The sequence below is a fragment of the Ammodytes marinus genome (genome assembly GCF_949987685.1).
Source record: "Ammodytes marinus genome assembly, chromosome: 7".
NCBI lineage: Eukaryota > Metazoa > Chordata > Actinopteri > Uranoscopiformes > Ammodytidae > Ammodytes > Ammodytes marinus.
This window is the reverse complement of record NC_137211.1, coordinates 22922996-22949330: the sequence shown is the minus strand read 5'-3', so window position 1 is coordinate 22949330 and position 26335 is coordinate 22922996. Positions and strand designations below refer to the sequence as shown.

The following is a 26335-nucleotide window of genomic DNA, read 5'->3' as shown; positions in this document are numbered from 1 at the left end:
TTTTTTTTCGAATAATAAATATATGAGTCAACAATAAAGTTACTCAACTATTTAGCCACCGATGTTTTTCTTCACAGTTCATGTTTGTGTTATTTTGTCAGGTCACAAAATCAATCCTGCCAGGTAGTAGCCCGAGCCTAGTTTATATTTATGTAACCCTTAATTATACTTGAAAGAGCATTGAGGGGTGACCCTCATTTCCAATGCTGTCAAGTCATTATAACTGTATTGGTCACATGATCCTAGTTGTGTAACTATTAAATATATTGAGAAAAAAGTCAACTTTCTTCTTCAAAGGAAATGGCGACCATTAGGCCAGGCAAAGTAACCCATTTTTGGGCCAAAAAACCGACACATTGTAAAATAATTTTTTTCAGCTCAGATAATTTCTATGAGGTGTCCAGAACAACATACTAAAAGTCCTAAGAAATCCTAGTTGAGGAAATATGTTTAATTCTCATCAATCCAAGGTGTGTGCCAATAAGGCGAGACACCAATAAATCCCAATAGGGCTATTTTTTTCCTTTAGTCCTATCAAAATGAAACTTTACACAATGAAAGTATCCATGACAATGAAAACATTTTGTATTACAAGTTTCTTTGAAAATGAATTTTAATATGCAAATGAGCTATACACTAATCGTACATGCCCAAAATCAACCCAAATAGGCTTAATTTTTTCCTTTACTCCTACCACAATAAAACTTTACATAGTAAAAGTATACTAGAAAAGTAACTTTTTTTGTATTACAAGTTTCTTTTTAAATTAATTTGAATATGCACATGAGCTCCACACTTATTGAATATCCAATCATCCTACTGCCAATGGGTGATGGCAATGCTGCTTTTAGACTGGCCTCAAACCTGAAAAACTGCCTGGCTTACCTGCCAGGGGTATAACAGGTGCCTCTCATGAATTAGATTTGTCTCTTCAAATGCCACTGCACGCAATTTGATAGCACTACAACCAATCAGAGCAATGAACAATGTGACGTATTAAGCCCCGTTCATTTAGCGAACAGTGGGATTTACTGTTAAATTTAACTTTTGCCGTGGTCGTCTGCAAAACCGAACATTCCACTTACTTGCTAATGAAAGATTTGAGTGCCGTCTTCCAAATTGTAAAGGGTCGAGGCCAAAGCCATCTCAAACTCAAACAACATATCCGCAGCCATCTTTGATGTTTACTATCACGGCTTCGACGGCGCACTGTCGTCATCCGTTTACGTCCGCCCCAGAGCACCATACATAGGGCTCTGGCCCGCCCATATCAGATAGAACCAATTGAAACGTAGCTCAGGATTTCTTGACATATTTAATGAGCTTCAATGGAGAGTGCCCAGACCAACAGGCGCAGCACATTTAATTTGCCAGCGCCTAGTGGCAGGTCTGGATTTACAGGCTAGTGCCATTCCCTTTCCTATGCCAGATGTAGAATCACAGCCTGAAATGGCATGGAGAAAGAGGAGATTGTCACGCACCTTGGGACCAAGTAACTCCTTTGTCTACTTTATGCACCATATCCGTCTTATTTTTGTTGCTTTCTTTGGTTCTTGTGCCATAAACAGCTCGTGTGCATTCAGATCAGCATGATGCAACAAGAGTACTAACAAGTCTGTGTCATCACCTACTGAGACTGTGTCTTTTGTTCTGGCAGAGGCAATGGCAATTTGGACAATGAGCACATCTGCATCGTGCTTTGCATGGTTTGTGATATACCATTTTTATCTTACAAGTTTCTTTGAAAATGTATTTTAATATGCAAATGAGCTATACACTTATCAAATATAGGCTACCCAAAATATATCCGCATAGGCTTCATTTTTTCCTTTAAAGATCCAAGTGACTGCTGCAGATATTGCTGCGGTTGGTCGCATACACATTCAATACATTATGATTCCTCCTATACGTGAACCTATTGAGTATCAGCCACTGGCTCTGTTGCCAGCAGATAACAAAACATTACAGCTGGATGTTTTCTGGAAGACATCCCTACTCCTTCACTCTCAAAGGCCATCGTGGTCTGGTATGATGCAGATCCTGCATCTTCTAGATGAACACCCTGGAAGAGCTTCAGTAACATTCCTTCCAATGATTGATCTTGATCCCAGTGATGAATCCTGCATATACTCAACATTGAGGTGTTTGGCAACTCAAGCTCTGCAGTATGATGTGACCCCTGTTCTGACGTTCGACCAACCCCTTCTGGAAAGCCTTGACCATTATAGGTTAACTTCTAATACAAATGTTTTACTTTTCATTTAGACTTTCATTGTGTAAAGTTTTAATGTGGTAGGAGTAAAGGTTCAAATTAAGCCTATGCGGACATATTTTGGGTAGCCTATATTTGATAAGTGTATAGCTCATTTGCATATTAAAATTCATTTTCAAAGAAACTTGTAAGACAAAAAATGGTGTTTCGCAAAGCACGATGCAGATGTGCTCATTGTCCAAACTGCCATTGCCTCTGTCAGAACAAAAGACACAGTCTCAGTAGGTGATGACACAGACTTGTTAGTACTCTTGTTGCAAGTCTGATCTGTGGCAAGTCTGATCTGTATGGGTTCACTTTGGTGGGCCTACACTGACCTGGTTTGATCTCTGTTTTATCTAGTGCCACCCAATTTCTTCCCTAAAGATCTCTCATTACATTGGTCCATTTCATCACTCAATTTGGCCCACCTGATTATGTTTACCTGCTATTGAGCAGGTAAACATAACCCTGAGCTGCATTGGTTAAATTGTTAACCAATGCAGCTCAGGGTTCACAAACTTTTGGATATTCAATAAGTGTGGAGCTCATGTGCATATTCAAATGCATTTAAAAATAAACTTGTAATACAAAAAAAGTTACTTTTCTAGTATACTTTTACTATGTAAAGTTTTATTGTGGTAGGAGTAAAGGAAAACATTAAGCCTATTTGGGTTGATTTTGGGCATGTACGATTAGTGTATAGCTCATTTGCATATTAAAATTCATTTTCAAAGAAACTTGTAATACAAAATTTTTTAATTATCATGGATACTTTCATTGTGTAAAGTTTCATTTTGATAGGACTAAAGGAAAAAAATAGCCCTATTGGGATTTATTGGTGTCTCGCCTTATTGGCACACACCTTGGATTGATGAGAATTAAACATATTTCCTCAACTAGGATTTCTTAGGACTTTTAGTATGTTGTTCTGGACACCTCATAGAAATGATCTGAGCTGAAAAAAATTATTTTACAATTTGTCTGTCGTAAAATGCTATTTTGCCTGGACTACATGTCAAAAATAGAATTTGATTGTAACATGAGCACATTAACTTTCCATTTAAAGTTAGTACATAGCCTAACTAAATGGTATGCAACTTAATGCACATACTCAAATACGTACAATATATAAGTACAAATGATAAACACATTAAGTAATATACAATAAATACATTCTAAATAGTGCAAATAGTATCGAAAACTAAAGACATTGAAAATGTGCAACAGACATTTTCAATGAAGGCTTATACTCTTCATACTTTATATTCTACCGATAATATTGACATTATTTTGTGACACTTCTCCTTTTCTCCAGTTCTCAATTTTAAAAGTAAATAAGGAAAAATACAGCTTTATTCAGGAATGCCTGTGTTTGTATTGAGGACCTGTGTCAATAGATCGATTCAGAGTATCATCAGGACACATGCCAACAGCATTCACAAGTGTGTGGAGCCGACTGAAATCAAATTAAAGTTATCAGATAGCTGAAACAACAGTAAGATACCAATTTCACTCATTTAAAATAAATGATAAAATAAATAGATGAATGAATAAATAAATATAAAATAAAATTGATAAATAAAGCCCTACTCATTTACAGAAACATGTCGGGGTGCTGAATATTGTAAACTCAAGAGTTTGATTGAGAAATGATCCAATGGCTTTTTGCACCTGGTCAAAATATTGCTTAATTAGTTGTATTCAATATTCAGAACATGGAGTACTTCTCTTTTTACCACAAGTCTCCCTCTAGTCAAGGTTAAACCTCCTTATCCGTTCCAGTGGTTTTGGTTTTAACCAAGGTACTATATGTACTATTGTTCTTTCTATGTCCCAGCATCGACCCGATTATAACAGGATTCTAGAGAACATTTACTCTATATAGATTTAGTTTGAACAGAAACATATGGTCAGTTTAAACAGATGGAACGGAGTATAGTTCAGTCAGACGTCCTCAATGTGGAATACACTGCTGTCCTACCTGCTGCTACTCTGTTCTGATTGGTTAAAGCATCCCTGGTCTCCATACGTCACTTCATACTAGGGCAATATTGATAAATGAGTGAGCAGATTTAATTAGTTTGATCACTCCTAGTTACTAATGTACACGCAAAACGTACCAGTTTGAGTTGGTCTGCATTTATTGATTTTTCTGTAAGAAAATGAATGAAAAATACCGTGATCAACCACTTTCAATATTATCATTGATCAATTATGTTATTATTGTCTAAATGTAAATCTTACCTGTGTTTCCTTTCCTCCCTTTTCTTAAGACAAAACAATAATAATGCAGACGCTCCAATTAATAAATAAAAAAAGCTGCACAACAATTACAACACTTGTTATGGAAATATATACCATTATATATTTCTTGCAGAATAAAGTACATGAAGAAGACCAAACTTGTCTTTAAGTATTTAATTTGGCATGCAAGGGGAGAAGCAATACAGAGATTGATGAAAGTATTCTACTTGCAAACTGCGGTAGTGCATCTCTGCAGTTTAGAGGAATACATGAGTTATTATAGAGCAGTCCGTAGCGTCATCACTACGTCAGTTTAACTGCATAATAAGTCAGTTTTAGCTAGCATCAAGGTGAAACAAAAAATAATGAGCTAGGAACAGCATAGATTAAAAAAGGAGTTGAGAACGGAATCTTCAAGGACAAATGGAGTTCACGAGTAGATAGAATTCTGCAAGAATCAGCAGCAAGTGCCTGAGCTCATCTACTGAACCTCTAGTGAACTATTGTAAATAGGCCTTAAAAGTAATTCTCCCATTACACACCGATCAGCACTCCTGTCATGTCTGGTTCTCCACATTCAGCATCAGCTGAAACAGTTCCTGGTTTGATCAGCTGAAGATTCATTGATCCACATCTGGAATGATAGAGATACATTATTAACAGGAACATTTGCTGTGAATCTTGAATTGACTGCTGTTGTAAGAACTCAGGAGTGTCCAGGTCTGATGTGAAGCTTCACTCACTCTGTGTGTGGCTGACAAGATGTTAATGTTCCATTTGAAAATGTTCCACTGCTGCAGTCAGAGCACAGGATGATCTGAACATCTCTGGATGCCGTTCCTGCTTTAACACAAATTATATATGAAACTTGTGACAACTTATCCTATGACATACATTGGCAATCACCATTGGCTGTAAGCCTAAGTGTTATCGACTCATGCCAGACAATATTAAGCAACAACATAATACATTACAGAAACCTGAAAATACATCAGCAGCTTACAGGAGGAGTTAAAAACATTTAGGAAATATGCTTGTTTGCTTTCTTACTGAGTACAGAGCCACAGTAAGGACCTGGTTAGCCTAGCTTAGCAACATGACTGGAGGCAGCACTGTTCAGTGACTTTGGGTTTGCATTTTGGATTGATAATAAGTCAAAATACTTCTTTGGGTGTTGGACACATAGGACACAGACTGACTGATAGATATAGCTAGCATTTTCATTTGTAGCATTAAGTCCATTATGCCTAAACTGGCATGGCTGGCTGCAGACTCTGTAGACCTGTTTGGTCATAGTTAATATTTAAAGTTATCATTCAGTTTAGTAGACATGACGGCCATTTCAGCAGGTTGTGCGTATACACATGAGGAAAGAATTGGAGGTAAGACTCTGAAAGACACAAGGAACCCAGAGTTTTAAGGGCCCTCAGACATGTCAGGAGTTATAGATATTTACCATTTTGACTGATGTATTGTCCTGGTTGGCAGTTTGTGTGATTCTGTGCTGAAAAACAGCTGCCCTCTGAATAGTCTCTACAGTAGAATCCCTCCAGTGGTTCACAAACTGTATCTGATGTTGTTGTACATGCAGTCTTTATCTTCAAACCAGAACCTGCAAACACATGCAGAGGTTATAGCCTACTCACTTATGTAATCACCCTGTCTATAATTGTTCTATAGTTGTCATTAATGTGACCCATGCGAATGCAAATGGAAACTGAAATAGTTACACCATGAGCCAAAGACATTCGTTAAATAATGTTAAGTTACATTTCTAGCAAGGCAAGAATTTAGACGGAGATGCTTTTGCTCGACATCATTCCCACATTTGCTTGTTGTATGAGCAGCTATTAGTTTGTTTTCTAGTAGAATTTCTAAAACTATTGTCAGAAATCTACCTTCATCACATCGGGCACACTTAAAACAGTGTCTGTATCCAGTCTGCTCATTCATGAAGGTTCCATCAGTGCAAGGCAGACAGGAGGTACTTCTGTACACTGTGCAATCCGATTTTACGTGTTGTCCTGTTGAAAAAGAAAACATGCAACATCATATATCTACTCAATGAAAATATGTAAACTTGAGGGTGCAGGGCATGTTGTGTGCCAGGCAAAGTGACAGAGACTGCTGTCTACTACAGTGTCAGTCTTGTCACCACCACCAGAGTACAAGTTTAAGAGATTACAGTTATTTTACTGTTGGAATAAACTCCAATCAGCTTCAGGTTCACTGATACATTTCACATAAACAACATCCACCATAGCAGTTAGACTGACTCCAGTGATCACAAGTTGTTAATTCTGATACACTTTGCTGGAAGCCGCTAGTATAACAAAAACACTCTGTATTCAACTGTCAAGTGAGATATCCCTTCAACATTAATTTGGGCCTCACCAGCAGGACACATGGGACAGCATACTGAATACGATGTCAGATACTCTGTTCTATAGCACGTGAGGCTGTGACCTCTGAAGATATTCATCATGAGTATCTATGGAGAGAAATCATAGGGAGAAAAGGTTTTCAAAAGACAGAGTTGTTGGAGAGGAGGAGCAAGATGAATTAATTGCTGCTCAACATAAAGAAGCCTGCTTTTATAGATTATTTTACCAGCAGTGCTGCAGCTGTCACAGGTGTATTTCTGAACATCATTGCATTCACCAGGATCACAGTTCATGGGCTGCTGCAGACTTGCTCCAGAGCTGCCTTGGGGGTTGACTGTTGTCTTCAGAGTTCAGATAAAGTATTCATAAGAACTTGCCTGTGACCTGTTGAGGATAAACATGAATATGTCCCAGAGGAGCCACAGTGTAGGGGGGAGGATGGGGGGGGGGGGGGGTGGGGTGGTAGGAGCTTGAAATGAGGAGTCACCGACGTATCCTAATAATACTTTTATCCTTCACTGGTTATTTGCTTTCTGGCTTGTTTATACAAGTCAAAGTCCAGTGTCCTCGTTTTAACCATGGACATATAAAGAAAGGTTTTAACTGACAATTGTTTATCACAGCTTTATTTGTTTTCATTTCAACAGTTTCAGCAACTCCAGAACGGAAATACAGCATAAAAACAGGGCTCCTTACTGTAATTACGGTATTTACAGTGAAGTAAATGCCTTATTTTTTTACCATTATCAAAGTATGTAATTCAAGCAGGCTAACATTTTTGGGGAACTTTTACTTCATAACTGACAATTGTTCATCACAGCTTTTATTTGTTTCCATTAAAATCATTGTCTGTTTGATATTTAAGTTGAATGTATTCATTTTCTTTGCTTACCCTTATAATTAACACACACATGCACCATTTGTAGAGTGGTACAGTTCAATCAAGTAAAAAACTAAAACAAACCTGGAGCAAAAAGTTTCAGCAGCTCCATAACTACTGGCTCACGTTATGTTAGTTATACTTGGATAATGTTTTCCTTCTCAAATGAAACATCGCATTTAAACAAACACAGCTCCTTACCTGGTTACTGCAACACATTCGAGTTGGCTCTGCCTCAGAAAGAGAGGAACTCTTTTATATCAATTCCAATACTACGTAACAAAGGAGGCGTAGTGCTTCAGCTAAATCCTATCCTTTTCATCTTTTCACAATGAAGCCACAATATTTGTTTTTCAACCAGCATCAAATGAAAGGTTAAGGTCTGAGTTGTACATACTTATGTTTGATTGCACACAAATGTTTTATCAAATAAGATGATATGTGAATCACGTTGTGCATTTGTACCAACCAGCCCCATCAGGGGGTTGTTGCAACAAGCAAAGACTTGTCAGAGATGGGGGGGGGGGATGAGAAGTCGTCAATGTCCACTGAGCTTTCTGAAAATCAATGTGTATCATTCAGTCCATGTTGAGACCATAGGGAGGTTGAAGCTATTTAACAGCATAAGAGGTTTAACTGAACTGAAAACATCAAAACAAGGGCAGCCACTCTTTTCTTTAATATCTAGAAATACAGAACATTGGTCTATTTGGTCATACAATTCATATTAAAAATACTTAAGTTTTCAAATTGTAAATGAACATGTATCAAGATATTCAACACAAAATCCAAAAATAATTCTAAAAAATGTGAAATGTTATATTGCATTTTTTGACCAGACAGATCATCAGATGTTGACCAAGAGGAGTCTGCATGTTGTGTGACAGAGAAAGCTGCATTCTCACATCCCACGCAGTCCCAACCAAAGGTTATTTGAACTGTAATCTCACATTAGGATTCAAGCCTGAACAATCATTAATGACCTACTAGTGATTTAAAATATAATCAAATATAAACCCAGATCTATTTCAAAACAGTATTAACAGGGAATTCAGCATATCTGCTGTTGTGTTCCCCCAGAATTATTCTTGTATACCCTATTACAAAGTTCAGTCAGGTGCAGTTTCAGATCAAAATGAATAAGTTATATCTATGAAGAACTCTGTTCTCTAAACAAGTGTGTGCTTCAGTAATGTTTTGTATCATAAACCCGCTTTGTATGTGAATTTAATATTGTGACAAAGCATGAAGATCACAGCTACGGAGGTAACTTGTGTTTAACAGATGATTCTCTGTAGAAAATATAAAATACTAAATAGACAATAGACAGAATAATTTGATAAGTTCATTTTAGCCAAATATAGAGCTATTTTGACAATGCCAAACCGTGAAGGAGAACAGTGGACAATTTATCCCTTATTTAATAACATACTGTATCAAATAGACAAGTGATTGAATTCCATACATTTGCAGGTAACACCAGGTAATTAGTGTTAACTTTGATAGGATGTGCTGTAACCTAAGTTATTCATTATTATACTGTACAAGTCTAACTTCTTTGGCAGTATCAACCCTATTATTATTTAATAAAACAAAATAAAGAGAGAGAAATTAAACTCCATATTAACCTTGTTGAGATAAAAAGTATTAAGCTAGAGTTGGTAAGACCAGGATATTCAAATATACATATCAATATCCATTAACATTCTTTATTATTTCACATTATTTCTTTTATGCATTCAGGTCAGCTGTTCAGTATATGGCTTACACAGCTACAAATGATAATAATAAAGTGAAATTGATTGTCAGGCCAAGTATATAGTCTCACACAGCCAGACCAAACTACAGCTAGTATGACTTGAAGTGAAGATGATGGTTAGGACAAGTATGACTCATTATATGTAGCCTCCACAATTTCAAAAGCTGCATATTGTATTATGTTTATGATTGCTCTGCCTTCAATTGCTAAGCTTTCATTGAATCAGTTACAGCACTAGAGCATTACTCAGCTTTTATTCTGAAGGCGTACTAATCACAAGTTGAAACCTCCCTTTGGCCTGACTCCAACTCTACTTTTCCTTGTTCAGGAAACTTCACAGACCTTTGTTTCTTGACCTGCTGGCGCTGTACTTTGTCAAGTATTAATTAATTAATACTTAATGTCCTGTTGACTTGACTTTTAGAGCAGTTTGTTGAGGAGAAAATTGAAGGAATTGAAGGCAAAGTTTTTAAGTAGATAGCCTACTGGAAATATTTTAAGTAAAATAACAATCCAGGTAAAGATTAGTTTCTCAAAGCCTGGCCACACTACAGCTAGCATGAGGTAAAGAGAAGTGCAACAATGTCAAAAGCCATGAGGTTGAGAATTGGACACAACAGGGAAGTGTGAAAAAATCTTGTCTTGACACAGATATACCCATTTACTGTCAGCGTCAGCCTTTGTAGTTCCCAGTCAGAGAAAACAGTATTATATCAGACGTGAATGTGCAGTTCTTGGGTCATGCGTAAATCGATAGGCCTAAATATTACAATGTAATGAGTGCTTTTTAAATGAACCATTATTATTATGACTATAGATACAGCAGTATTTCAGTAGCAGTAACTGTCCTAGTAGAAGCAGTGATTTTAGTTATTATGACTTTATATTAGAGGTGAAGGGCTTCGTATTATCCATTCATTGTGTTCATGTCACTATAATGACTGCATATATCTGTAAATGTTGTATATAGTAATACATTTCTGGTGTGTCTCTCCATATTGTTTGTGATAATCTCAGAATATTACGGTAACTCATGAGTAAATTAAATAAATAATTTTCCCTTCTTAATTTCAGCCACTAGAGGTCAGGAGAGTACAGTTATTTCAGCTTTCATGTGAGGCTGTTAGGAGTGAAAGACATAAATTATCATCAGAACACTGAGCCATACAAGAGTCAGAGGCTGAACCAGCAGCCCTAAACCTTCTTACATACACTCATTATCAGTCTATAATGTGGATGTTTTTATACACAGATGTATTTAGAAGATACAGATATTAGGGAACTGAAATGTTTTGGATGCAAGTTATGCCTCTGTGGAGTGCTTTGCCTTCAGTGACTTGAATATACAGACATCAGAGACACCTTTTGTTCTCCCATCTTCCCCAGTAACGCTGTCAGGCCTGGACTGCAGCCATCGTTTACTGCCCGACTGTTTCAAGGCCTGTAACCTTCATTCTTTGTCTTCAACCAGTCAAAGAAAGGGCTTAGAATTTGAGAGGGACGGTATGTAATGTATGTGTACTAGCATCCATATACTATTCAATTTTCCCTAGTAATAATATTGATCAAAAAATGCAATATGACCACAGTTTTCCACTAGTGTCCAGTCAATGCCTTCTCATTCTCTGCTGCAAGCCCCACCTCATTAACCTTTGATGTGTATTGCTAACATGAGAGAGGATATAGCTACATGTCTTTGTGAGAGCTTCATCAGCTGGATGTGCATGTTGGCCAAGTGAGGAAAACACCATCCTTATACTAACAGTTCATGTGTTTTGGACATTAGTTTTTTATTTATTTAGTAGCTATCATGTGCTCCCTAATGATAATGGTAAAAAAAAATGTACTCCTCACTGTTCATATGGCATGCATCAATTTGTTATTTTTCATGTCACAAAAGCAATCCTGCCATGTGGTAGTTGATATAACAGTAAGCTATAGTGGTCACATGATCATATGAGAAATGTTAATTTCTTTTCTAAGGGAGTAGGCCATCGTATCTATTAATAAAGGCTCTAGATGACATAAGACCACACACGTGCAAAAAGCCACAGCTTCCTTGAAATATTGACATGTTTAAGGTAAACACATTCAAGCAAGTGCAGACACCTTTGACTGAGATGGATAGGTCAAGGCAGATTACTTTATTTGTATATCTGCATTTAAACACAGGCATTTCAAGAAATGCATTAAAGCTGTAAAAAACAATTAGACAAAGCTAAATTAACTTACAAGAGAATACATTGAATATTTAAAAAATATATATAAAAGTGTTGACTGCACTGGTCATGTTCACTCTTTAATGAGAGAAGCAGTCATGCCATCATCCTAATAATACAACAATGTAAACAATAAACACATAAAAACAATCACAAAAGGAGTGGCGGGAAATAGTAAGTAGTGCTAATAGCTGCCCTGTGTTATGTGATGTCTAGTGGATTATCATTCCTGGTGCATGAATGTGGGAATTATGTTTTCTTCCTACTGTATGTAGGGGTTTCACATATTAAAGAAAAGTAAAATCACAATAAATCAATAAAAACAAACGTGTGTTAAGTGCATTAAACTTGATAGTATGTAAAGGGCGGAAACACAGAACTTGCTTTGGAAACTTATAATTATGATTCTTTGGTCATTAACAACAAAAAATTAATTTCATCATTCATTTGTCATGGTAATGCACACTGGATCAAAGCAAAATATGACATTTAATGTCTTGTTTTGAATCCAATCGCACCAAGCAGTTGTTAGTAATTTTATCCCACAGGAATACTTTATAAAAATGTCAACAAAGTAAAATGTAATGTAAGTTAACAGTTAAAAAGTAGGCTTACTGAAGCAGTAAAAAAAGGCAAGTGACAGTAAAAAAACACAAATATATCACAAAGTTCAACAGTGCAGATGGTACAGTCTGACTGCTGTAGGAGGAAAAGATCTGCAGTATCTCTCTTTCACACACTACAGGTGTATCAGTCTGTGACTGAAGGAATCGCTCAGTGATGTAACTGTCTCATGAAGGGGGTGGATGTGCTGTCCAACATACTGTAGATGACAGCTTCGCTATCCCCCTCCTGTCTCCTACCACCTTCACTGGGTCCCATTTGAAAGATTTCAATGGATGTGTGCTTAACTCAGCTTGTACTTGAAGAGCTGTTTCGTTCTCTATTATGGACATATTTGACGTAACACATAATTTGTTCCTTTGTAAACATAAAAACAAGTCATTAGGGCTCAAATAGCTAACTTTTTTAATTCTTCAGAATTAAAAAGTTTGTTATGAACATCAGGTCACACAGTTACCAACCTAACACCCATCAATCCGGCTTCAAACTTAGTTAACATGAAGAGCTGGAGCAAGTGCAATAAGGGCCTTGAAACCAAAGCATTAGGTTTAGCAGGTCAGTGGCCGAGTAAATGTCTCCCTGGAACACACAAATCTTCAGTTGTTATTCTGAAAAAAAAAATAATAATTGGAAATTAATTCTGCACTTGTGAGGCTTCCTTGAGCAGACAAATTCATGGGTAAGTCACCTACCCTCCTCGCTGGAGACTATGCAGAACTTTTTTTTGATGTTAGTTTGCCTGCAAAAACAAAACAAAAAAAACAACGTGTTAGTTTAAACAGTTAGTGACCATTCACAGGGTGGAAATGATGTCAAGATGATATATTAGGGGGTAGAATTAGGGATTCAGAACGGGCACTAACCTGTGAACACAAGCCCAACAACTGTTAATGAAAACAATAATAAAGGTATATAGAAGTAATGATGTCTTGAAGCAGATCCACAGACAACATCCCTGCTCATGGTTCCTTCTTTGACCTTAACATCTGGTGCAGAACAACTGTTGGAGAAGAGACATGAAAGGTAACTTTGGTACAATGTTTGTTTCTGAAGAATAATAATATTGTGTGACCAAAAATGTGAAAATACAATATGTAACACTGTTTTAAAAAATCAATATGCACCGCAGTAGCTCAGTCCACAGGGATTTGGGTTAGAGACCGGAAAGTTTTTGGTTCAAGCCCCGCTTGGACCAATGTTGGAGTGTGTGGACTTCTAGCTCCTGGGCACTGCCAAGGTGCCCTTGAGCAAGGCACCGAATCCCCAAACTACTCAGAGTGGCGTCTCTGCGAGATTGGCTGCCCACTCTGACAGCTCTCCATTCAATGCATGTGTAAAAGGACCCGTTGCATTTCTGTATTTCGGGCCTCTGTGTGTGTAATATGTGTAAAAAAAATGAATTTAATAAAGTATGTCTTCTTCAATACTAAAAGTGACCCACAAAAAGTCAAATGAAAGTTATTTTTGTTTTCATTGACATTGTCTTACCATTAAACAAGACTTGGGGATTGGCAAAGAGTCTGAAGGATTCCCTCAAATTGGGAGCCATAAAACAGTTTAATCCAATTTTGGTCATTTTGTGCTACAGGGAAGGAAGAATTCCACTTTTTCGAGCAATTCATTTACAAACAATGTCTTACATAGTCCAAGCTGTGCAGTTCACGCCATCCTGTGAAAAATAGCCCGGCTGACAACTTTCACACACTGTATCAGCTACGCCGGTTCCTAAGAGAAACACACATATGGGACATTAATTACACACAAATCGAACCTCTAAAGAAAATCCATCACTAAATGTAAACATGTAAAGAAAAGACTGCTAAACTATTCTGACTTTCAGTTTTACTTACCAGCCTCTTTTATCCCTTCACCCGATTCACACTGCTTATGTTTCACTGCCAAACCACATCCTGCATTATCTACAAAGCTTGTGCAGAAGTATCCATTTAAGACACCACACACTGTGTCGCTTGTTGTCGTGCAGTCCTGTTTGGTAAAGAGACCTTAAAACAAGCAGAAACAGTCTTTATAGTAGTGTTGAACTTATTTACAACCTATTGCACCTTAAATAATATTTGAAATAATAGGACGATGTGCTATTTTGTTTGACTTCAGACAATCATGAGATGCACGAGACCCAACCCACACAGCAGCAGAAGGGAGAGCTCCGATTGGCCAAACTGCTATGATGGGGCTGATCGGAGATTGTTTAGCCGATCTGTGGGGTGGAACTACTTACATTCATAATTATTATTGTCTTATTATTATATTACTGTATTATTATTTACAGTGTTTTCTTTTTTAAAACAGAGTGGTCAATTCAAGTCAGTTTGGGACGCTTATGGAGTTTGGTGTGCTGCAGGGAAATAGAGTGAAACACGTTGGGGCGTGGACCGGAACTTTCCCATCCTCTACTGCTGCTAACGTGATCAGCAGCCAGGCAGTTGCTCCTGGTGAAGAAAGGAGCAGCAGCCGTCTCAACTGGAGTGTATACAAGTATTCGGTAAGTGAGTATAATTAGTTTGAAACGGTTATACAGTCAGCTTTCATTTTAGCTGAGGTATAATAATTCAGTATGGGCCACGTGTAAGAGCCACGATACGGGTATGGGCGGAAGACTGTAGCACGTGGAGCAACTGAAGGAAGACTTTGCTGAACCAGCAATAAGTGGACAAACAATGGTATCATTTTCTTTATAAGGCTATTATGCACCAACTGCCTTCTTATCTGTGTTCTCTACTGGCTCCTAGAACAAACACTGCTTGTAACAGTGGGCCTAGAAGTATAATGATGTATAATGTATAATGTTCCTCAGAGCCGCACTACGTTTGGTGAAATTGCTTTTAAATGAGAGTGATGACCTACATAAAGAACCGGCTAATCATCTAAGTAGGATTGTACCTTGGTTACAGGAGCTGCAGGTGAGGCATTTAGTCAGGCCATTGGGCTCGTTCATAAAAGTCCCAGGCTCACAGGGGTTGCACCGTGTGCCGGTCTGTGCTGTGCAGTCCTTTCGCACCACTGAACCTGTTAGAGGCAGATACATACAGATACAGTATGTCATGTCTGATTGGGACATGTCTACACATTTCATTTCAACCTTTTATACAGTTTTGCTTTAGATTTGATTGATGTGTGTTTCCGTGTTTTTTTGCTTTAATATATTGATTCCAAAAAAATTATTTCTTTATCAGACTAGAGCTGCCAAAGAAAAAGTAGTTACTGTTTGGTCCAAAAACACTACTTTGTGTTCATTTGTTTCCTAGATCAATTGAAGGACACATTCACTGTAACCACCATGTTATGACATTTAATACACTTACATTCATACTTATACTCAGAAATAATAATAATACAAAATGAATAATCATTGATGTGTTGTCATGTTTTATTGCTAATCCTTGTGCATCTTTGTGTTACAGAGGTTGCTCTGCTGGTGACTCCTGTATGAAAGTCCTCCTCGCATCAAAACCATTCGGATGGGCTTTTTACATTGACATAAACAGATTTACAAATTGTTACTCAAATAGAAAACCGTTGTTGATTGTAGACACATTTAAATAATAGAATATATTGTGAGAGTAAACTATTGAGATCTAGTGATCTGGAGGAGAGAAATTAATTTAAAGCTTGCCAGATCAGGCTGATGACATGGGAACAGACCTATAAGAGAGCTAAACAGATTATTCACAATGATCGTTTTGGCAAACCTCTTACAGGACAGAAGATAAGCTAAATAAAGTGTCACGATCTAATTTGATGCATTTGCGAATAGACGCACGATTTAAAAAGATCATGACGCATTTCACAAATAAATAACACGTCTTTTAGAAGCTACAAACGTGAGTGCAGCCTTGCAACAACGTTTATTATTTTACAGTGGTGTGATGATTTTGATGGGTCCTGTGTCTGTTCTACACATTATAGGGAATCCTTGAGGAGAGATCGATTTTAGATAACATGGAGATGTAGCCTACGTGGGACAGAGCGACATGGATGTCTTGTTACATCATCAACCTTTATTTAAAAAGACAAACAATGCTAAGAAACAATGTCTTATTTAAGCAATGGCCTGGTAGGAGGTGAGTAGCCTTGTGTGTAGGGTGGGGGCGCAGGTGAAGAAGCTGAGTTAGATAGGGAGGAGTGAGACCTAGAAGAGTTTTATGTTTCATGTTGTACCTTCTTGACACATTGGGCAGCATTGCCCATCACGTGTTGTATACTCCTTTGGACGACAGCACAGCACAGGCACCGCGAAGGAGGTGACGCAACCTGTCAGAGAAGCAGTTTGTTTATTTGGTCTGCACCCCAAACGTATAGCCTTATGCTAACGAAGCAGCTACTAGGCCTACATGGCGTCAGTGTACAACGTAAAAGTAACTTACCAAAAAACACCAAAGTCCAAATCATGGCAACGCGACCTTTCACATTGTTTCACCAACTTTTAGACATGATAAAGTTGTCATTTTGAAAAAAAATTATATAGCCCTAATAAAAAACGATAACAAGCTGTGGAAATCCCCGATCAACCAAAGGGGTTGTGTCAGCATACCGTGTAGCGTGTTTGAGGAAATGGTGCACACCCAGTTATTGACGAAGACGAATAAAACATTTACAGTGTTTTCTTTTTTAAAACAAAGTGGTCAATTCAAGTCAGTTTGGGACGCTTATGGAGTTTGATGTGCTGCAAGTTCAAACTTCTTTTTTTTACAAACTCATGAAGCAGCAGCGACTTATTGCTGGCTACATCCGGGCTCACAAAGATAAATGAAAAGCCAACTGCTCACACTGAATGCGGAAGAGAGCTGCCGTACGCATGGAAAGAAAGCGTGTAGTACTGACATATAACTTCTGTTCTATGCCTACTGAGAAAAAACGAAACTCTCCTGATAAACCCCTAGCCTGGTCCTACCCATGGACATATTATAAAATATATATTATCTATATCTATATATTATCTGGTCCTACCGTACTTAATTTAATTTGACATTCAAATTGAGCGGAAGTAGGTGGGCGGGTGTTGCTAATAAGTCCTAATACGTTTCACTCATGGTTTCACTCTACACCTTTCTTTATATGTCAATGCTCTACACACTGATTTACGTCTTTACCATATAGTGTATAGCCTAATATTATTATATGTTATTAGCCTAAACCATTAGGCTATTCTATGTTATACCATGTTCTCTTTGGCACATTTTGTTAAACTTTGGGTTTAAAGTTATTAAGCCTAATATAGGCTAACTCAAAGCACATAAAAGCCTACTCAAGAGCAAGTAGGCCTACTAGTTAATTTAAACATGTGCATCCCCCTTTTTGTTAGTGAACACTTTTTACAGAGACGTGATTTTGCGATATTTTTAAAGATGATGCATTAAATTACTCAACAATAGGCTAAAGAGTACTGAGCTTACTGTCTAACGTGGTAAAACCATATGGGTAAAGGCAATAGGCAGTATTAATGCAGCCGAAATATTCAACCAGAAACATGATCAGATTATAGGAAAACAATGACGGGGACCTTTTTACTGCACAATGGTAGGCTACTGTTCATACTCTGCTAATACTGCAGAACTGAAGGTTTTAAATGCAGGACTTTAGGCTATTTTCACTCTCATGTAGGCTATTTGTTTTTTGTGACATTTAATTTCAAGAAGGTATAGCTATAAAGAAAGATAAAATGTATGCAATAGTGTCGTGTTTGTTTTGAGGACGTATGTCAACATACTGACTCACAGTGTCTTCAGGACACATGCAAACAGCCTTTATTTGAAATGTCATTACTCATTAGTGCAAGCCAACTTGTGCGTTCCCAACATAAACTCTGGTTCCCAAGCGTGTACCGCATATAAAAAGAGAAGAAGCAGCTGAGCACGAAAAGTTGTGTATCAATGGAGGATAAGGACTCGACCTTAGTACTCAAGTCAAATATAGATATAGATACTCCTGGTCAAATATGACTCAACTACAAGTGAAAGTTGCCCAGCCAATTTTTCATTGCATAAACTTACAATCATGACATTTAAAAAAAATTATTCAAAATCTTTATCTGGGAGAGAAAAGAACATAGACCTCAAAGTGTTTTCTCAAGGTGGGCAGAGAGTTCTTGAAAGCAGATATGTTTGTTGTTTGCAGTAAAGATATTAGTCTAAACATTTGAATCAATAAGAGTCATTTCTCATTTCCGACATCTTGAATATTGACTTTGAGATAGAGAGATATGGCCATGGGTGCTCTGATTTGGTCATGTATTGTTCTCCGTCTCTAGCAACAGGTAAATCTCCTGCTGTCGCCATCTCACTTTGGTCTGAATGAAAGAACATCCTGGGTGACTTTTTTGGTCTTCACATGAAAACCAGCTGTCAGCGGGTACTGTGATTGGTTTCCTTATGTCAGGAACATAGTGTGGGCTAATTCAACAGCTGACTTCAATGCTTTGCTTAGCCTGAACTTAACGAGTAACGACAACCTTCCTAGAAAGACAGTGGAGTCAAAAGTAAAACTTTTGTCTTTGAAATGTTGTGGAGTAAAAGTCACCAGTTTACAAAAAAGCAGATAGCCTACGCATGTAAAGTACAAATGCTCAAAAAATGTACTTAAGTAAATGTACTACCACACACACACCACTGTGTGTAAGAAACATAACGTTAGACACACTAAAATAAAATAAACCGTGCAAACAAAACCTACCTCACCCATCATTATAACTGCTTCATCACACATCACTGTTTTGTCCCGCACTTCCTTGCGGTGCTCGCAGGAGTTGGTGCAGCTTGATTCTCGCCGGGCTGCAAGTGTGTTTAGTCGAATGATTGTTTGCATACCTTGCAGGCTGTATTCTCCGGTGGTAAAGCTTTTTTCCTGCCAGACTGCAAATGTGTAAGTCCAGTGATTGCTTATGATGCACAGCTCACTTTGCAGCCATAGGTGGTGCCGTCATTGAGAAGGAAATTGTGTATTCTGTATATTGGACCTTTAATATACAATCAGTCTATAGAGTCCACTCAGTCATGTTACAAGCTCCACAATGCTCATTGTAGAAAGTAACATTCAATGAATTCCTTAAGAAACAGTGACCTAGTCTGTAGAGCAGCAGATCTGGAGAGGAGGATGTGTTCAGCAACAAAATCTTGGACTGATATTATTTATGTACACTGCAAAGACAATGTCCCAGCATCCAACTATATCACAACAGGATTCTAGAGAACATTTACTCTGCAGTGTCCGAAAAAACGGTCTGCATGTTTAGACACACTGCGTCCCATCCTAAGGAGAGAAATACATTTATATTGAATAGAAACATCTGACCTTGTTTAACAGATGTGACAGTGTTGCTCAGTCAGAAAAGTCCTCGGTCAGTGGACATGTTAATGAAGAATACACTGATGTCTTACCTGCTGCTCCTCTGTTATGTTCTGTAAACGTGTCTCCTCCTATAGAAATATTGATAAGTGAGTGAGACCATTTAATTACTTACATTACTCCTAGTTACTACTGTATAACAATGAAATTGAGTAACAGGAGAGTAAAAAACATACCTGTTTGGTTTGTATTGTTTCTGTAATAAAATTAAGTAAAAACACTGAAATCAACAACGTTCAATTTTATCATCTATCAAACACATGATGTTCTTAATGTCCGAATGCAACTCTTACCGGCTTTCCTCATCATTTTTCGACGATATAATAAAAATGCTGACAGCCCTAATAATAAAAAAAGCAGCGGAACAATAACACTGATCAGCACTAATGTCATGTCTGGTTCTCCACATTCAGCATCAGCTGAACCAGTTCCTGGTTTGATCAGTTGAAGATTCATTGATCCACATCTGGAATGATAGAGAGACATTATTAACAGGAACATTTGCTGTGAATCTTGAATTGACTGCTGTTGTAAGAACTCAGGAGTGTCCAGGTCTGATGTGAAGCTTCACTCACTCTGTGTGTGGCTGACAAGATGTTAATGTCCCATTTGAAAATGTTCCACTGCTGCAGTCAGAGCACACAGTGTCTCTGGATGCCGTTCCTGCAGGAACACAAATTATATTGAAACTAGTTCAGTAAACATATTATGAAAGGATCATCAAAGAGGTATAACCTTTTATCAGACCTGATTTCCATTGAATTAAAAACATTATTGAATTATAGAGATTTTTGGAAATACTTCCATTAACATTTCTTTGTTCAGGTCCTAAAAATAAACTTTTATATTTCAGCATAAATCTATGTTGGTATTCTTTGAGGTATGATGAGATGTTCTAGTACAGCGCCTACCTCAAAGTACATCTTGGAAATGGCAAAAGATTCTTAGCAACAGGTTCATGTAGTGGACATTTTGTGGAGCTTTAAGACAAATGGTGTGGCCTTCATCAGCTGACTGTCATGGACATGACAGATGATCAGCAAACGACTAGAGAAAAATAAAGAATGGTTCATGTCATCAGAAACCATCTTGGTGCATATATAACCAACAATCACATAACAATATCTTTAATATTTATATTTTTAATTTTTAAGCTTTAAGCTTTGTTAGATGTTGCTTAAAGCTCCGCAAAATTCTGACTAGAGTAGACCTGGGGCTTTGAATCTTTTGTCAAACCAAACAAATGGCACAATGTGAACGACAGTTGAAAAGAAAGTTCACCACAAAAGAGACACGGGACGTTGTTATTCCTGACTTTCAGGGCAGAATAAAGCTAGTTTTTTCATCACCTGCGGCCTATATGTAGATGCACCTGCAGCGTACCTTGGTCCGAACAGCTGCCTGCCTGTATTATCATTTGTGTGAATCATGAACTCATGCCCAAAAACAATTAAATACAGTATGTGAAACTAAGCATTTGAGAAAGTGATTCACAGGTCAGGCAGATGCATCATTTCGCTTAATATCACAATTCTAAATCCCCTTCCCTTTCATTTGATATTTCACTTGCATACTTCAACCTTTATCTCACCTACTATTTTGAATAAGTAAACCAACCTTTTTGACTGATGTATTGTCCTGGTCCACAGCTTGTGTGTTTATGTGCTGCAATACAGCCACCCTCTAAAGGGTCTCTACAGTAGAATCCCTCCAGTGGTTCACAAACTATATCTGATGTTGTTGTACATGCAGTCTTTTCCTTTAACCCAGAACCTGCCAACACATACAGAGGTTATTTATGGACAGGACACCGTAAACTTGTATTCTGTTTAATCTACTAGAGAGCAACATGCAAAATGTTTAAATGACATTTAGGATAGCCTATGTGAAATTCTAATCCATCATTACTGCACATGTCACTGATGAAAAGCTATTTAAAAACTGATAAGATTAGACTTCTTGTCACGTTGAAAGCCTTTGGCTTAGTCATAAGACACAAGTCCTTGTTTTTGCAAGCAGTCAGTCATTTTTATCACTGCAAACTCAGCGTTGCAATATCAAGCCAATCCTCAACAGTCCTTACACTGCATTAGTTACAGGCCTAGTTACAGCCTTTAAATCTACACTTAGTGATACGTTTTATATTCAAAAGGCAACATTAACGGAAATCTACCTGTATCACAGCGGGAACACGGAAAACATGTTTTTTGTCCAGTTAAACTATTCATAAATGTTCCATCAGTGCAGGGCAGACAAGAAGTACTTCTGTATTCTGTGCAATCTGTTTTTACACGTTGTCCTGTTGAAAAAGAAAACAATTTAACTCTTTGTGCAACATCATATTTCTATTAAAAATAAAAATATGTCAATTTTGTGAGCTACTGTAGGCAAAGTGACAGGCACTGCTGTCTACTACAGTGTCATTCTTATCACCACCACCAGATTACAAGTTTAAAAGAGATTAAAGTTATTTTACTGTTAGAATAAACTGTTGTCAGCTGTAGGTCCCTTGATATATTTCACTTATGAACATAAACAGCAACAACTATCGGAGTAAGACCGACTCCAGTGATCACAAGTGGTTGATTCTGGTAAACCTTGTTGGCACCAATTTACAAACAAAAGCACTCTTTATGTAACTATCATGGTGAGATATCCCTTTAACATTCAGTAGGATCTTACCCGCAGGACACATGGGACAGCATTCATTCCCTATCTGATACTCTGCTCGATGGCACGTGAGGCTGTGACCTCTGAAGACATTCATCATGAGTATCTGTGAAGAGGAACATGAGACAAATGCATGTTGAAGAGTTGGAATGAACTAACAGATGTCAGACTGAACTTTATGTTTGTGTATCCAACTCTGAAAATGTTCTGTGATACGCCCTCAACTCAGAGCTGTCAACAGCTGAGTCTGTTAACGTGAAGGAACACCTGGGTTTATCGAATATGAAGTGAATTTTCTCTTTTTTCACAAATACTTTTTCTATTTTTAGTCTTTATTCAGGTCAAGCTTCTTTCAGATGTGGTTTTCACAGGCGCTGGTAGAGACTGCCTCTTTCCACACTTTAATTTTTTTTTTAACAGAACCCCAGTTCTACTTTTGAAATCATCTTAACCTACCACTGCTGCGCTCTACTCCTAAAGACGATAAAGAAATGTTCCCATTACTCAGTGAGCTGAAAGAAGTCATCTCCATGTCGTCATTGACCACAGGAAGCACAGAACGGACCGTGCCCCTTCCCTACATCAACAGGGACTGCGTGGGAAAATGGTTCTTCAAGATTTAGAAAAGTTTAAAAAGAGGTACAAAAGCACTTTTTTTAAACGATATTGGAATGAGGATAGGTGATTTTGAGTGGGATAGTAGTTAAACTGATTATTGGGATAGGTGATTATAGGTTGATGAGTGAATGAGGTTTTGTTTTCTTCTTTTTTGTATTTTTTTTGTCCCTTTTTTGTATGGCTTAAATATTCAACTATTGTATAAATGTAAAAAATTTGGTGCACGGGGCGCCTTTAGCTCAGTTGGTAAGGCGTCCCCCTCCCGGGCCGGGCCCAGCAGCAGACCCGGGTTCGATTCCCACCCGCGGTCGTTCTCTGCATGTCACTCCCCTCTCTGCCCCATTTCACCTCTGTCTCTCTGCACTATCAATAAAGCATAATAAATGCCCAAAAAATATCTTTAAAAAAATAAAAAATGTGGTGCACATATGTAAATGTAGGTGTGTGTATAGCTGATAAATGTATACAAGAGCAGTTGATTAAGGGGTGGAACTCAATAAGCGTTGGCTTCCTCCTACTGCTTTTCGGACACAGACAATTCAATTATTCATTAATATTGTTTATGACACTTATATTTATTTTGTATGCTGTTTCACACTTGCTTTTTATTTTTGTTTTTTTCATTTGTTAGAAATAAAGAAAATATTGTGGAAAACCCATATCTGGGGAACTCACATGGTCTTCAAAAAGCAGCGATTTAAAAAAAACACAGCAGAGCTCCTAATTTTGTTGTTCAGTATAAAAATGCTTCCTCTACTAATGTTGATGTGAAAGTAAAGGTGAAAGTATAAAGAAAAAAGCTTTTCATAGACAGACTTGTTGGAGAAGACAAAGCATCATGATTTATGCATTGATGCTACTTTTTTTTACCAGCAGAAATCTCAATCGTTCGTAGGCATGTGTTTCCTGATGATTTCCTGTTGATCCATCATTTATCTGATCAATAGATGCAAAACTGCAGTACCAAAGTTAGACTGAAAAATAGCATAATAATAGGTTATCTTTAATGATGCAATATTGAAAAAAATGAATAAATAATAATTAGGTTTATTAGTTTGTCTGTACTTCTTCTTATCATTTTTTTCAAAACTAGAATTAGTTTCCGTCTATATTTCTTATTTATTTGCTCTTGTTTTCCATGCTAATAAAGCCCCTTTGAAATGAATTGATACAGCATCGCCAAGGTAACATGATGTGTGTGAAAGTGCCGTCCCATTTTACCGTTTTGACCACTTGCAGCCTCTCGCACTCAAGCAGCACTACAGAGTACAGAGTGAAAATGAATTGAGAATGACCCAAGCCTGATCGGCTGTTCTCATTCTGAAACCGAAAACTCAGAGTTTCTCATCACAGAGTTGGTCCACTCAGAGTGGAGAGATAAATTCAGAGTTTGTTATCCCTGCAGGACAGCAGTAGAGCTCCTAATTGTGTTGTACAGTATAAATAAAGGCTCTCTCTTCTTATGTTGATGTGAGAGTAACAGTGGAAAAAGGGTTCCAAAGACAGGCTTGTTGGAAAAGAGAAGCAACATGATGTATACATTGATGCCAATTATTTTACCAGCAGTGCTGCAGCTGTCACAGGATTTCTTCTGAACATCATTTCATTCAACAGAGTCACAGTCTTCATGGGCTGCAGACATCATCTCACTGAGATTTAGGATGAACGAAAATGTAAAAATCCAAAACGAGGACACGAAAACCCTGAAGAAAAACACAATACATAGTTTGTTTTCAGGATAAACGCCATGTTGAAAATCCTGGGTAACAGAGCCAGACTGATCCTTATCTAAGCCAAACCGGATTCAATCCTGTTCAAACTGTCCACACTTGAGGAGCAGTACTAGTTTAGAGCTGCATTGTGTGTTAACTGCTGCGTTCAAAGTTTAGATTAAGTATTGATAACTTGCCTGTGAGCTGTTGATGATTAACATAAATACATCCGAGAGGAGCTAGTCGGAGCTACATTGTAGGGAGAGAGAATGCTTTCAGATGAGCTTCAAATGTGAAAGCAAAGGTGAATCGAAGTCTTTAACACTTCACTGGTTTCATCTGTTATCTGACAAGTCACTGCAAGCAGTGGCTTCAAACCACTTTTGACACCACTCAGTGCTTCGTATATAGAAGCTTGTCAAACTTTGTATATTCCTTAAGATCAACAAATAAGGAGGTTAGTTTGTTATTGCTTTTATTTAATCAAATGTTCCCATCAAAATCTATATATTTACAGTAACCTCAATGCTATTTTTAACCAAGTTCAAAGTAGCCTATGTGTAACACTAGTTTTACTTTCACTCTGTATAATTGACCCTATTTTTAGAAGACTGGAGCAAACAGCTTTAGCGACACCGGAACAACAAGCTTTCTAGACGTGAACATTGCTCGAAATAGAATAAAAAATAGCTCCTCACCGTTCCTGCGACACGTTCAAGTTGGCTCTGCTGCTTATTACGTGACTGCGAGAGAACAACAGTGTTGCGTCATAACTTATACTTTCACAATAAAAGCCACATCTTACTCCTATAATAGGAGCCGTGTCGGCAGGACTTGCAACACACAGGCTGTGTTCGGAAAGCCATACTAACGTCCTACTCATACTCATTTTTACTTCAATTTGAGTATGTGACGGATGGGTATGCGAGTTTGGGTATGCGAGAAATTCCCGGATGAGTGGAGCCCGGGGCTGGTTGGCACACGGGGCAGGTTGGCACACACCTATTTTCTGGTCCTTGGAAGGTCACAGAAACAACATTTTTACATCAAAATGTCTGTTTTCTTTACTTGCACTCATCTACTATGTTAAAACATGTGAAAGTAACTAACTTTTTTGGCGAGGGTAAAATTTCCGTTTTATAGTAGCGAAAGTAAAAAAGTGGTTTGACTAAACATATAATAAAACTGTGAAAGTTGGAGATATTGTAAATGTGTTATAACTAGTTTATAAACATGAGAATCAGCTACATTTTAATGTAAGATTTCATAGTCTGTGATGAGGAATGCTAGTTGGCTTATACAATTTCATCTCAAATTTGGTTAAAATGTGAGCGGGGCTGGTTGGCACACTGATTTGGGGGCTGGTTGGCACATGACAAAAACTGTAAAAAAATTATGGTAAGCCATCTAGGCTATTATACTGTATATGAAGGTATATTTGTTTCCTTATGTGTGTATAGGCTACAAGTCTGTCTGTGTGTGTTTTTGTTAATGTGTTTCGGGGATACTATCGCTTTTGTGGTTAATGTCCCTTTAAAAAATTGTGTGACCCCTGACCTCATACAAAATTGTTATTTCTGATTTGTAATCCTCAGGTAAAAATAGGCCT

The 26335-nt window shown here is 37.6% G+C and overlaps 2 protein-coding genes across 4 annotated transcripts; both read right to left on the bottom strand.

Moving 5' to 3' along the window:
* Positions 1-5032: 5032 nt before the first annotated feature.
* Positions 5033-24705, bottom strand: LOC307252920 (tumor necrosis factor receptor superfamily member 14-like; the record flags this gene model as incomplete). Its single annotated transcript, XM_080030742.1, has 6 exons — positions 24575-24705; positions 22409-22502; positions 21900-22025; positions 21344-21499; positions 20302-20389; positions 5033-5132 (listed from the first exon to the last, which is right to left on the bottom strand). Exons 1-6 carry the CDS (start codon positions 24641-24643, stop codon positions 5033-5035), a joined length of 633 nt encoding a protein of 210 aa, XP_079886868.1. The 5' UTR covers positions 24644-24705.
* On the bottom strand, positions 11638-19552 carry LOC307253459 (tumor necrosis factor receptor superfamily member 5-like). Of its 3 annotated transcripts, none has more exons than XM_080031525.1 (8): positions 19055-19552; positions 16544-16636; positions 15266-15391; positions 14215-14367; positions 14005-14089; positions 13228-13364; positions 13057-13103; positions 11638-12972 (listed from the first exon to the last, which is right to left on the bottom strand). In XM_080031525.1, exons 2-7 carry the CDS (start codon positions 16554-16556, stop codon positions 13072-13074), a joined length of 546 nt encoding a protein of 181 aa, XP_079887651.1. In that variant the 5' UTR covers positions 16557-16636; positions 19055-19552; the 3' UTR covers positions 11638-12972; positions 13057-13071. The 3 variants fall into 3 exon arrangements, with proteins under 3 accessions (XP_079887651.1, XP_079887650.1, XP_079887649.1); XM_080031524.1 differs by lacking the exon at positions 19055-19552 and adding an exon at positions 16750-17236 and having other exon boundaries at positions 11638-12943; XM_080031523.1 differs by lacking the exon at positions 19055-19552 and adding an exon at positions 16750-17232.
* Positions 24706-26335: the final 1630 nt, after the last annotated feature.